This window comes from Dermochelys coriacea, chromosome 6, assembly GCF_009764565.3.
Source record: "Dermochelys coriacea isolate rDerCor1 chromosome 6, rDerCor1.pri.v4, whole genome shotgun sequence".
NCBI lineage: Eukaryota > Metazoa > Chordata > Testudines > Dermochelyidae > Dermochelys > Dermochelys coriacea.
The window spans coordinates 23,639,478-23,652,878 of record NC_050073.1 but is presented as its reverse complement, the minus strand read 5'-3'; the positions used below and the strand labels follow the sequence as shown (position 1 = coordinate 23,652,878).

At 38.0% G+C, this 13,401-nt stretch overlaps 1 protein-coding gene across 2 annotated transcripts in view; it reads right to left on the bottom strand.

Moving 5' to 3' along the window:
• TSG101 (tumor susceptibility 101) overlaps window positions 1-13,401 on the bottom strand; it is a 49,680-nt gene that overhangs the window by 17,593 nt on the left and 18,686 nt on the right. The window contains exons 6-8 of one of the 2 annotated variants that reach the window (XM_038404492.2): window positions 11,511-11,577; window positions 8,754-8,848; window positions 3,180-6,054 (exon numbers count right to left, since the gene is read on the bottom strand). In XM_038404492.2, the coding sequence (XP_038260420.1) occupies window positions 5,474-6,054; window positions 8,754-8,848; window positions 11,511-11,577 (743 nt within the window). In that variant the 3' untranslated portion in view covers window positions 3,180-5,473. Of the gene's footprint in view, window positions 1-3,179; window positions 6,055-8,753; window positions 8,849-11,510; window positions 11,578-13,401 lie in introns of those variants that run through there. The other variant, XM_038404494.2, reaches the window with a different exon arrangement.

Below are 13,401 nucleotides of genomic sequence, written 5' to 3'. Positions count from 1 at the left end.
TGATCCCTAATGACATACTGTAAGTTATGCTTATAAATGGGACCTAACAGAACATTTTAATAGTCCTTCATCTCTACAAGCCACAACACTGTAGCAGCAAGAAACAAACATTTTTATGTAAAAAATTAAGATCCGCAGTTAAGAATACCAGTTCCTTCCTAAAAATGACTTGGGACTACTTACTTGAGAAACCACCTCTGTTCCCCTGCCATTTGGCACAACTGTCCCCTCCAGCCTGTGAGAATGTGCTGAGTTGAGTGCTGCTTTGGATGATATCCCAGCCAAGTGGGGGAAACAGGATGAGTTTAGCAGGGAGGAGCAGGCTACGCTCCCTGCCCTGGCAACTGTGTTCCAAACAGAGCTACAACCTGATCCCTCCTTAGAGAAGGTGAGGGCTGTTGTGGCCAGTCCAAGTTCTGAAAGCCCTCTTATCTGAGGAATGCAGGGAGAGATTCCCATGGAATAAGCAACTCCTTTACAGGGAATGGTTTCCCCCAGGGGAGACAGAGAATTGGAGTACCAGGAGACAGTTAATGGTGTCCCAGAAGTATTACCTTAAGATGTTAAACTTCTCCGATGATATTCCTTTTTCAAGACATCGGGAGATCCAGCACACAAAACACAGGCTGTTGCATAATTTTTACTGGCCTAGAGTTTTTGAGACAGTCAAAAAATACTCAAAACATGCCATTCCTACCAGAAGTGTAAAAAGCTCAAGAAAGTGTAAAGCAGTCAAGAGGCCACTACTATAATAGAGGAACCTTTTTTGAGGCTGACCATGGATATTGTGGGACCCCGTAGTAAGATTGACACCATCAGCTCAGGATTGGTGAATGGCTAGCTAATTACAAAAGCAGTTTCTCCTCCCTTGGTGTGCACACCTCAACTGCTAGAAGAGGGCCTTATTCTCCCTGATTGAATTAACCTCGTTATCTCTAGGGTGTGAAACCCTAGAACCAAGTGAGGGATGAGTGGGAGCTTAAGACCTCTCCTGAGGGGGAAGCGGTAGAGTATATACTGTCCTTCAGGGAAAGGCTCACAGAACTCCTGGATTTTGCTTAGGAGAACCTAGTTAAAGCCTGAGAGAGAGAGAGAGAGACTGACTGTTTGGTATGACCACATGGCACAGGCCAGGTCACATGGAACAGGGAATAAAGTTATGGCACTCATTCCAAAGTGGCAGAATAAACTCCAAGATGCCTGGGAGGGACCCTTTAAAATCATCAAGCAGTTCAGTGAGATAAATCATGTTGTCAAGCTGGTCTAAGGCAGGATGCATGCAAGTGATCTGACAGCTCAAAAAATCCTACCTCATGAAATGGTGATGCATGTACATCTACAAGTAACCAATGAAAGTAGTTGTCAGTTTATGCATAATCAAACATGAAATAATCAATCAAGCATAACATTATTCCCATCTCTACTGGCATGAAACAGGCAGATTAACTGTGTATCTACTCAAACTTAACTATAATGGAGCTGGCACTCCACTATAATACAGATGCTACGTAGAGAGTCTGAAAACACAGCCTTAAAATGAAGTGCTTTTTCAGCCATAACTATAATGCAGTTAGTACACTGCAATGAAGAACAAAAATCAAGTGTGATTACTTTGAAGAGCAATGTGAACTAAACTTTTGAACCCTGCCAAAAAATATGATAAGATGGAGAAGAGGGCTCAAGAACCTTTCCTGACATGGCAAGTCTTGCACAAGTATCAGGGCAATCTCAGTTCCCACGCTTGGGGAAGCAAAGGGATTGTTCCTTCCCTGCACCCTTGAGGGTGCTTATTGCTCCAGAGGAAGTGCAAGTCAATGCAACACCGCCCTCTTTACCATGTACTCCAATGGGGAACTTCCCCTTCCTCCCATTTATGCTTATCCCCATGTAGAAAAAAACATTGTTCCATTGGGGTGGGTCATGTGGGCCACAGGCTAGGAGAGGAAAACTGATCATATCATCCTGTTGGATAGTGCACCCTCTGCACTCCTCCTTCTCTGCACTAAGAAGAAACTCTGCATGCCTGAGGCACAATCCCTTCCTGAGCTCTCCCTAGGATGGGACAGCAATGCACTCTCCCCTGCTAGGGTTTGTGGCTAAATGCCAGAATCTAGCTAGAAGGATGCTGTTATGAAGAAACTATTTGATCACCCGTGGATATGAACATCTCCCAAGCAACAAAGGCTAATGCAAATCAAATGCAAAATTGCAAATACATGTTCAGCATGTACATGTCAGCAAATTTCCAGTGACTATCTTCTAGCTCCAGATCAGCTTCAAGGGTACACATTTACGAAAAGAATATATCAGAAAACAGATACACTTGTTGATACAACTACATATTTTCATTAACATGAACTGAAAACTCAGACCTCCTATTTTGGATAAAACCAATGAAAATAATAAGAACAGAGGCTAAAGAAACTAATCCCAACAATCAATATATTTGCATCATCTTTTGAGATACTGTCTCCATTGATTAGATAAAAGGATTACTTACCTACAGACCAGAACAGGAACTCCAACAGAATTCTGCAAACTAAAACAGACCCCGCAGAAGATGTTTACATGCACAGCATGCATACAAGCACTCGCAGGCAAAATTGAGCAAAAACACTCAACAAGACAACGGTTTCTGCAAACCAATCTCAGTAACTCCAAGAATACCACCAAATGGAGAGACTACAAAAGAAATCTTGACAACGTACATTTACCACTGCTATCGCTTAACGGCAAACAACAAAATTTACAATTTATGCTATGCACCTTACGTACTACATTTTGACCAAAGGTTGAAATATATAAACCAACAGATACTCAACCGCAGTGATTACTGAATACTGACTGTCTGCCTTAACAAAAACTAGAAGAACAAAGCCATACTCAGTCACAAATATGTGTTGATCAGGCTGAACTATTTGTATTATGAGCTATTGCCCTTTTTTTTTTTTAAAGTCTTAAGTGAGGTATTTAATTTTGATGTGCATTTAAACTTTTTGAAATATACAGACTAAGTTAGAAACTGTTATGAAAGTATTTTTAGTATGTTTTAGTACCGAGTAACATTTCAACAGGCTGGAGTTAATAGCCACAAAGGCACTTTATCTCAAAAACGAATTTGTAAACTCACATCCTTCCATGTCATGTGTTCATTAAAACACCACAAGATGACTAAAAAGTAAAGGCTACAACTTTATTTGTAAAACACAATCACCAAGTTATACAAATTAAAAGCATTAATCATCAACATCGTTCAACATCAAAAAGGTATAAATATGACTGTAGACCTCGCCAGAGCGTAGGTGTTTCCATTGGGGAACATTCTATTCCAAGTGTAGGGTGCAACACGTACCCATGCCATACGTGCTGGAAGTGCTTCTAAGTCCTCGATATGTATGTATTGAGCAGAAGCTTTCCCAGTGCGTGAGGGAGTCAGCCCCAGTTCCTCTAAAGGCTACAAATTTTCCCTGTACAGCAGGGAAACCTTCAGAGGTATTCAAGAACAGAGATTAATACTCAAATAAATCTTTTCCAATATCCCTACTGCAAGCTTCACCAAACTAACTTTTAGCCTACACAGTGTCCTATATTCTATTACTTTTGCCTTAGAGTCCTGTATACAGACTTTGGTGTTTTCTACTAAACTGCGGCTTCCTTATTCCTCCTCCAAAAAGTTGGTGAGGCTGGGAATTTGAGTAATGTAAGGCCAGAACAATGGAGAATAAACACTCCTCCACTCCTAGTACTCACCTCTCCCCTGCCTCTGACAAGTGTCCTTTTGCAGGCAATTCCCTGCATAACCAGTATCTTTCTGGGTGAAGACTTGATTAAAGAGAAAATTGGGGAGAAGGAGCACCTGGTAAGGTTAAAGCAGTTCCTTTCTCAAGTCCTGTCAACCAGGGATTTCCAAATGCAAATTGCTGCATCAAGGAGCTATCAAAATACTGACAGGAGTTTTCATTTAAGAAAATAAAATGGGTTCCTTGACCAAAACTACTTTAAATACAAATTAACGAATGTTATGGAACACATATCTGAGACAGGAGAGAAGATGGAGATTTTTGAAATATTAAAATTCTTTTCTACAAAATTTAATTTTTTAAATCTTAACTATATGGAATAATATATTTGTTAACACAATATTTTGTTTTGTAGTAGCTCAGCACTCCCAACTAACAAAATTAAATTTTAGTGCTGGTTGGCTATATGCAAAAAATAAATTGTAAACCAGGCCCAAAGCTTTCTCCCTGCAACAGTTACTGGAAGGAAAATGCTGCAGTTTTCTACATGATCGCTAAATTAAAGAGACACTGTCAAACAGTTTATAGCAATTTCAAGATAGAAAAAACCTGAGTTTCAAGTGAATCAGTCAGGCAGTTTCAAAGAAGAAGAAAATCCACAATATAAGAAAGTTTTAAACGGCTTCAATTCTGAAGGAGCAAAATAAAACCAAGAATGCCTCTTACTGTTCTTGAGTATCAGACCCTTTTGCCAGGGCTACACTGCAAACATCAAAGATATTGGGCGCAAGCACAAAATTGTTAATTTTATGCTTTGTAAGAAAGAGGAAAACTGCTGGAAAGATGGAAAAGGACAAAACTGGTAAGGAAAGAATCTGTTTTCAACCATCTTTAAAAAAAAACAAAAATACTATACTTTAACAAATTCAAGTCTATAAAAATAGTTGGTTATTTTAAAAGGACATTATGTCAAGAGTCTATACCTTCACAGCAACAAGACTGAACTTCTATAGTAACTGTCATCTGAACTGTCAAGTGCCCCTCTGAGGTAATTATTATGTATTTTACAGCCAGCTAAACAGAGGTATGGAGAAGTTAACTGACTTATTTCCATAATAAAATAGTGGCAGAACTGGGAATAGAACCCAGAAGTCTCAACTCACAGTGTCCTGCTCTGTCAGACAACCTACCTTCCGATTTTACATACTTTTGAAGTTGCATATTGTGTAAGAAAATGTCATTGTGAATATGTCCCTATAGTTCGTATTACTGTATCTCTAATAATGAAATGCTTCAAAAAGTTCACTTATTATACCTTAGGTCCTATCACAAAGCTACCTACTATTGAATGATTTTGCACACAGAAGATAGTGTATTAAAAAAAGGGGTAAAAACTATTTGGCAGTGTCCCTTTAAACAAATTACATAAATTAATCAAATGAAGCTCAAAATAAAATGTTAAATAGACTTTGCAGAACAACAATGTTTAGCGTCTGGGAATAACATTTCATTTTAATAGTGGGGTAACAAATATTATGTGCCACAAATACTATTATCAACCTCCAAAATGTATTCAGCAACCGGTACTGTTTCCCCCACATGAGCGATGGCAACTCCAAACACTACCAAAGTATCCCCATATCATTGGGAATCCTCCTATGGTGTATTCCCTACCCCTGGTGAGGTTCCTACGCGTCAAAAACATGGCCAATAATGTCAAACTTCCTCCAAAGTCATATCAAAGTTTCCAAAACACTCAGTAAATCCAGGTTGAAGACATCAGTACCACTTTGAGATAAGAGAACACCATCTAGATGGAATAAACCCGGAGACTCTGGTACAAGGGAATCGTGTCTGATCACACACCCTCCAATAAACTTCATAAAGTTGCCAATTTCCCTATTGACTTTTTTTCTGTTCTTATCCATGAATCTATAGGTCTCTTCTTGGTTCCATGCCTTTCGGGGCACAATGTTTGACCAGACCAGAATGACATTCTTGAAAGTGTGTTTGATAAATCCTAAATCTTTCTTAATTCTGATTATAAGATCCACAAATTTTGTTGTCCCCAGATCATTTCCTCCCAGGTGTATCACCAGCACATCAGGATCTGGCAGACGCCTTCGCGCATGAAACAGAGTGGGTATTAACTGATCCCACATCATGCCGCTCTTTCCTATCCAGTGCAATTTGGCATCCTCCACTCGAATGCCCAGCTGTGGACCAAAGCTTCTTACGAGTGCCCGTTTTTCTGCCCAGAAAACATACGAATGACCACAAATCCATACCTGCTTCTGCTTTCTTCTGGCATCTGCTATTAAGAGAACACAAACAAATATTAATGCTTTCGTCTGGACTCCACCTTTATAAATTGTATGTGGCCTAACAGCCCCTCAACTCCCTTAAACGTGGCTCACTCTGCCATACTCCATACTTTGGAAAAGCCAAGACCACAAGTGAGGCAGATGCATAAATCCTAAATGTGTCATATTCAACCATAATCTGGGAGACCAAGTCTTCTTCCAGTATCCGTTTAGACAAACGTGTCCCCTCACGTACATGAAGAAAAATTTACCTTCCTTCAGACGTCTTTCCTGGTAATTAGTGCCTGTACTGGATATAAAAATCTACAGAAGGCAATCCATGTTCATGTCCCTTTGGAATGGTCCCACAATGGCAAATATATATTCTTTGTCTCCTATCGTGATGAAGGTCCTGAAATACACTAGGTCAGAGGTTCTCAAACTGTGCTCCGTGGACCACCAGTGGTCCGCAAGCTCCATTCAGGTGGTCCGTGGATAGTTCCCTCTAAGGTGTGTGCCTGGGTGGCCGCACAGGAGAAAATGAAGAGCCACCCACCTAATTAGTGGAGCTGTGGAGGCCTGGCTCCACTAATTAGGTGCCTGGACCCTGGAGAAGACGCATATGTAAGGTGAGGTGGTGGCCTTGGAGGGGACTAAGGGGTAGGTGGGAGGGGGCAGTGGGATGAGAAGAGGATGTGCGGGGAATTTGAGGTGTGTAGGGCTGCGGCAAACAGAGAAAGAGGCGACTTTCCCCAGCTCCAGGGCTATGGCTGCTGAGGAGAAATGGCCCTCCTTCCCAGCCTCAGCTCTGTGGCTGCTGTGGTGGGGGAGTGACTCCTCTCCTTCCCAGCCCCAGCTCGGGGGCTGCTGTGGCAGGGGAGAGAGGGCATATCCATTGCATTAGAAAAGTAAAACTACTGAGATGAAAATATGAGTTGTGTGCTTTTATTTGTAGAAAAGAAATTAATAATTAAGTTTTTTTTAATACAGCACTTTTATCCAAAGCGCTTTACAATAGTTAGTTAATGGTACAAACAACATTTGGAAAGATCATTAAGTGGTCCGCCGAGACCCCCAGCAATTTTCAAGTGGTCTGCGAAAAAAAAAGTTTGAGAACCACTGCACTAGGTCTTACCAGAGCTTGAGAACTTCACAGACTTACTCAACCCCAAAACACCCTCCACCTCAACCATCAAAATAAATGCTCGCTTCATTGTTATTTTGGGAATACTCTTGCAAACTTTCCCCACAACTAACAGGGGGTCCAAAACAACAGATGTAAGGAGACCACTCCTATTAGACAGCTGTCTTTTTCATGCAACTCATCCCCTCTTGCTAATCTATGAGACTAATATCAAATACTGGAAGTCACCCAGCTTTTCAAAGAATAGTAGTCCAGACAGCTGAGGAAGTACAAACATATAAGCATAAGAGCCAGCCTCCTTGGTACTGCTGCTCAAAAAATTCAGTGCAAGAAAAGACGATCAAATAGCCCGTGCATTAAATCCCATGCCGACTTGTACATATCAACCCAACTCCCATCTCTCTCTTCATTCATTTTGCTGGTGGACTGCAGTACCTTCAGTTGCCACATCATCCCATAGTTTCTGAGTCTCCTGGTTACCAAAGTGAGTGCTTTCTGTGCTGCCAATATAGTCTGCCAATTTAAAGTGGCAATTGCCATAGCCACTTCAGAGGCCAGCAATACTGCAACCAGGATGTAGATTGGCATATGGTGCCTTTGGAAAGAGATACAGTTTGAGCCCTCCATTTAAATGAAATATGTCCCCCTCCCTCCAGGATAGCACTGCTGATTCTCACAAAGTAGGCCTCAAAAACACCACAGCCCCAATCCTTCACCATGACTCATATACTTCTCAAAACAAAGTGAAGACCACAAAAGATTTTACAGTGCAAACAAATATACATCTTGTGTTGAAAGAAAATAAAGTCAATTGCTTACTCTGAGTTGTCAGATTAGATTTACATTTTCCTCAGGTACCTCATTCAAACCAGTTTCAAGATATAATTTTGTTTGCCCAATACGTAATTAATATACTAGGGATATAATAAAAGATACTGCATTTCTAAATAAGGAAGAGCACATACACACTTAAAACTTGTTTGTGATTTCTTGTTTTTACTTATGGTACTTATTTTGCAGGAGACAAAGGCTGTAAACATATTACAAGTGACTGCTACTTCATGCACAATGTTTGGAAGGAAGGAATGAATGACTGCTATCAAACTACAGTTATAGCTCTCTATCTCCACTTACTAGACGGTTCTCTTGGATCAAATCAAAGGAATCCAATAGATAACTAAAATAAGGACAACAGTTTTTTAAAACAAACAACAAATACACAGAGCAGTGCACGTGCAATAAAAATGTCACAATTTATCAAATGGGGAAAGAAAAATGTAGGGTGGCTATATGCATTGTTCTTCAGAAAGTTCACAAATCAGAGACTATGGATAGAAGGAAGACAATTTACCAAATTCCTGACTGGAGGAAACAAAACACAATGGATATTTTTCAATACACGTTAAATGGTATCTCTCCTTAAAAGTTCAGGTTTTAACTACCATACAAGTATAATGCAATTTATGTCTGCTTCATAAATGTGATTCCCTCCCCCGTCTACTTACGTCTGGAACCTTCACTTTCTCTAGAATTCAGAAAGAGAGAGATACTTTCAAAGTTACTCACCAACAGTAGTCACAGGAGGCTGAGAAGTGTAATGCTGACCACTTGTTGTTGCTGGAAATGGACCACCAGGTGGATAAGGGTAGCCCGGGTAACCACTTGGTAAAGAAAGTTATATTAACGTTACGCAAGAATTTGCAGAATATCCACGTACATCAACTTTACATTAAGTTTTCCAGTGTTAAACTTTTGATTCCAAAACTTTTTACAAAGTTATCATACTAAAAGAAAGAGCAAGTTTCCTTTTCAAATATAATAAGCCATTTTTACAAGTAAAGGTAATAAACTGCTTCAAACTATAGGCCAGTAAAGACTTTACTTTCTTCTTCTTCTTCTTCACAGTATACGCTACTAATAAAGCTTAAAGATGTCTTTCACAATTTCTTATATAATTTAAAATGTTATCATTATACTTGTGTCTCTGACAAGTTATTTGCTGGTCAAATGTTCTGAATGTTTCAAGTTTCCTTCAATTTGATTAATTTATTTTACCATCCTGAAGAACCAGTTGGAACCATAAATATTTAAAGAGAAAGTATTTACATACTAAATTGTATTAGAGTTTTGATTGGCACAATGATAGTAACTAACTGTTGTACAGCTGTTAAACTAACTTTTTATTTTGTTTTTTTGTTGTGTAAAAAGCAAGTGTTAAAAGTTTATTTATCATAATGTAATAAAAATATTATAGTAAGGTAAAAAGTCTTCTGTCACAGTACCATTAAGAATTTTTGTGGAAGGAGAGGGAGAGAATAAACACATAGATATTAACAACAAATTCATTCATCAAGGCAATTGACGGTTTGGGCAGATGACTTTAATCTGTCTTCATTTACCCTCAAAATTGAAAATAACTATCATCATGGGAAATGTAAATCTTATGCACTAACTGCCAGGATTAGGCCTTACTGATCTGTACCTATCACTTACTTGTAGCGAATAGTCTTTTAATTATAATTTAAAAAATAGTATTAGAGACTATTTCCCCAAAATATGATAATTTATGTCTGTTGACCAAGAGGGATTTTTAAAACTGAATAATAAATGAAAATTTAATAAAAAGAGGCACAAAAGATGTTCATGATGATGTATTACAAGAGGAATTTAGCACATTTATTTTTTGAGACTGTATTATCTTTTAGGTCTTTTTAACATGCATGAAGCGCTCACAGGAGAAAAGCATTGCATCAGTCAGAAAAATAAATGCAAGTCTGCCAGAAGCAGTGACACATGTCTGCCGCTCCTCCTAACAAGACGCTACTCTCCGAAGCACAATTTTTTTTCATACAACAATTCTATACTATACGAGCATAGCAATAATAAAAATAACCAAGTATTCCAGCCCAAACAGATGCAAGATAAATGACTGCATGGCATACTTACCAAAAGGTTTACATTCAGTACCACCCCATGCTCCAAAAGGGAGTGAATGAAAGCCCTTTGAAGTCAAAGTGAGTCTCAAATTTACTTCAATGGTCTTTGGATCATACCCAAAGTGCAGATTTTATACCAATACAATAAACTATTTCCTAATCCCTGCATTTAATTAAAATATTTAAATATTTTAAAATGTTTTGCGTAACAATGAATAATTAACAAAAAAAAGTTCCATTCTATGACAGTTTGGGATACAGAAAGCACAACCCTGCATATGAAATTATAAGAAAAGCAGGAGACTTTCAAAATTGTAAGGCTAGACCGTTAATTGTTTATAAAATATTTAAGTATTAGATTACAACAACTATGAAAGCCTCCTATCTGTATCATACCCTCATAATACTGAAATGCATTTATTGGGTCAAACTTGACTTTCTACATTAAGTTTATTAACACCAGCACCATTCTCTATTTGGGACATATAGAAACAGACATATTTCTTACAATGAATTTTTAAAACTATTTTAACACATACATTTAACTAGCTTAATATTTATTCTTTAGGTTAACTGAAGTAATCACTTCAATTTTCTTTTAAAATTCAGTAACCAAATCCCTCTGGTATCGAGTTTACTTATACTGGCTAGCAACATAACAAGAAAAAGGCCCCATAAGATAGCCAGAGCCCTCTGTTAGCAGAACTTTTAGAGTATAGATTATGACAAAGGTGATGTTAAATACACTTACTTGAAAATTGGAATTTGACTGTTTAGCACGTTTTCAGAAGACTGAATTGATGTGTAAACTACTTTTTCCTCAAACACTTAAGAGTCATTAAAACATTACAGATATTTCTTATTTGGAACAATGTTATTCATGGCTCATTTTGATTTTATATTGTTTGTGGATTGAGGGGAAGGGGAAAAGAACAAGGGGTATTCTATATTTGCCTAGAAGAAAGGTTTAAACAAAAAATGATTTCTTACTTCAGCAGTCAATTGCATGAAATGAAATTGGACAATACCTTTAAAAAGAAATAGGGGGACCTACCCCATAAAAAGTGATCTTTTATATAGTGCAACAAGAGGAGCAATAATCCAGCAAGGAACACTTTGCAATAAGCAAATTTTTCTAACCAAAATCCAACAATTGTATATTGGAATCAATTAGCACTAAAGGGCTTAGCCCTATTCAAACTTTCCCTCTGCTATTGACAAGAATTGAATCCTCGATTTTTGAATAATTCACTACCATAATAATTTTAAAATAAATCCAAGAACTCAACCTCCCATCAAAAGAAGATACAAACGGGGTGTGGGATTCTCAGAAGCAGCACTATCACAGCAGATCCTCTTCAGTGACTGGATTTAAAGCATAACTTACCTTGGGTTAGGAGGGTGTCCTGGTGGATAGGGAGAGATTCCACTTGGCATGCCTGGCATGTAGGATGCTAAACAAAATAACAATTTTGTACAGTTTTACTTTTCAAGATTTTGTTAAATGAGGTAGACATATTTATGCTATGATGAGAGATATTTCAATACACTGTTCAACCATGAATATAGTACAATGCCAGAATCAAATATCAGTAACAAAGAAAAAAATGTGACAATTTTTTTTATGTTTATTCAACATTTATAGATCATGGCTTAAAAAAATTCATTGACAAAAGCCAGAAAATTTTATGCAAATTCATTATTTAATAAAACAAAGCCTGGCCAGGTTATCTAGTGGCAATGTAACCTGCTGCTGGGGGGAGCCCTCTAAGAATCAGCAGGGGCTGGGAGGCCTGAAAACGCAGTCCTACACACCACTCCGGCAATTTCCTTTAGCTGATGTTCAAAGCTGTGGTGGCAGAATCTAGAGGCAGTCACATACAACTCTCATCAGTCAATGAAAACCTGAGGAACCATTTTTCTTTCCATCATTTAGTCATAATTTGATTTCATACTAACCAGGTAAATACTCATCCCTGTGCTTTTTTGCTTATAAAGAACTCCAACACTGGAAATTAGGATATAAACCAATTTAAGTACTTTCTTACACTGTATTTGTTTAAAAAAAAATCATTAACTCATTTCTACAAGTCTACTTATAATATGAGCTATTATAGGGATGATAAAGAGTTTGTGCCTTCAGATGCTCTCCAGACAGGCTCCCTCTAGTAATTATATTCATACAATTAGGCATTAAGATACCCAAATACACTTTTCTCTTTAAATTAGGGATGATCTTGCACCACTACTATTTTAATTCTGCAGACACCTCTTCAGTACTGAGAAAACCTTCAGCACAGAATTATTCTGTAGCCTTTGCTACTATCATAAAGTCTGTCAGCCACCATTTCCATTATAAATCCCTATTTTCAAATTCATCCAACTATGCCATAAAGAAATTGAAAAACACTGCATAAGATGTGTCATTTGTTTTCACCTCATTTCACCAAGTGGGAATCAACAGTGGTCTAAGGAAAGTGATGTTATGCTTACGAGATGAGTTATGAAAATTTGTAGTCTGTTATTTGTACTCATATTTCACTAGTGACAAACAGATAACATAATACATAAAAATGTCTATTTTAGTTCCAACCTGTTCATTTTAGCTATGCCTAGTACTTTCCTTTCCTAATAATCATTACATGATTGCAAGTTAAGCAACTATTTATGTTATGAAATGATGCACTTCTCACTGTTTGATCCTAATTTAAGAATGAAGAATCTGTACTCCCATTCTTGTCTGCTATGGTTTGTGTAGCCAGAATCTCAGACACTGTTTTCATCTACATTTGAGTATGGATAGGCACAGAGCTGCATCTTCCAGCATTTTTTTCCCTTAGCTTATTCTCATGGCTTCAAAAATACCCACACACTTAACAGCACTCAGATAATCCCATTTATCTGCATCTTGATTAGGCGTCTCTTCCACCAGTCTAGGAGGAAGACAATTAGTTGTGATGTAGTATACAAACATCTATGTTTCTTGGGACAATACACTGGGATAGCTGACGTGAAAAATACCAGAGCATTCCTACTAGGTATAGTCTTATTAGAAGCAAGGGAATTTGAAACATCATCAACCAACATAAACATTCCTTAGTAGAGGTACTTCTCCAACAGGAAAGAAAATACATTCCAGTATCCCTTTCCCATCCATTCGCTGCATGTTTTTAAGTTACTTAATAGAAAGTAAAGCAAATTCAACATCTGCAGTTGAGTTGCTGTCTCAGAGAATTCAAGTAGGTGGTGTTTCTCTTAGCCACATTGAAATCCATGGT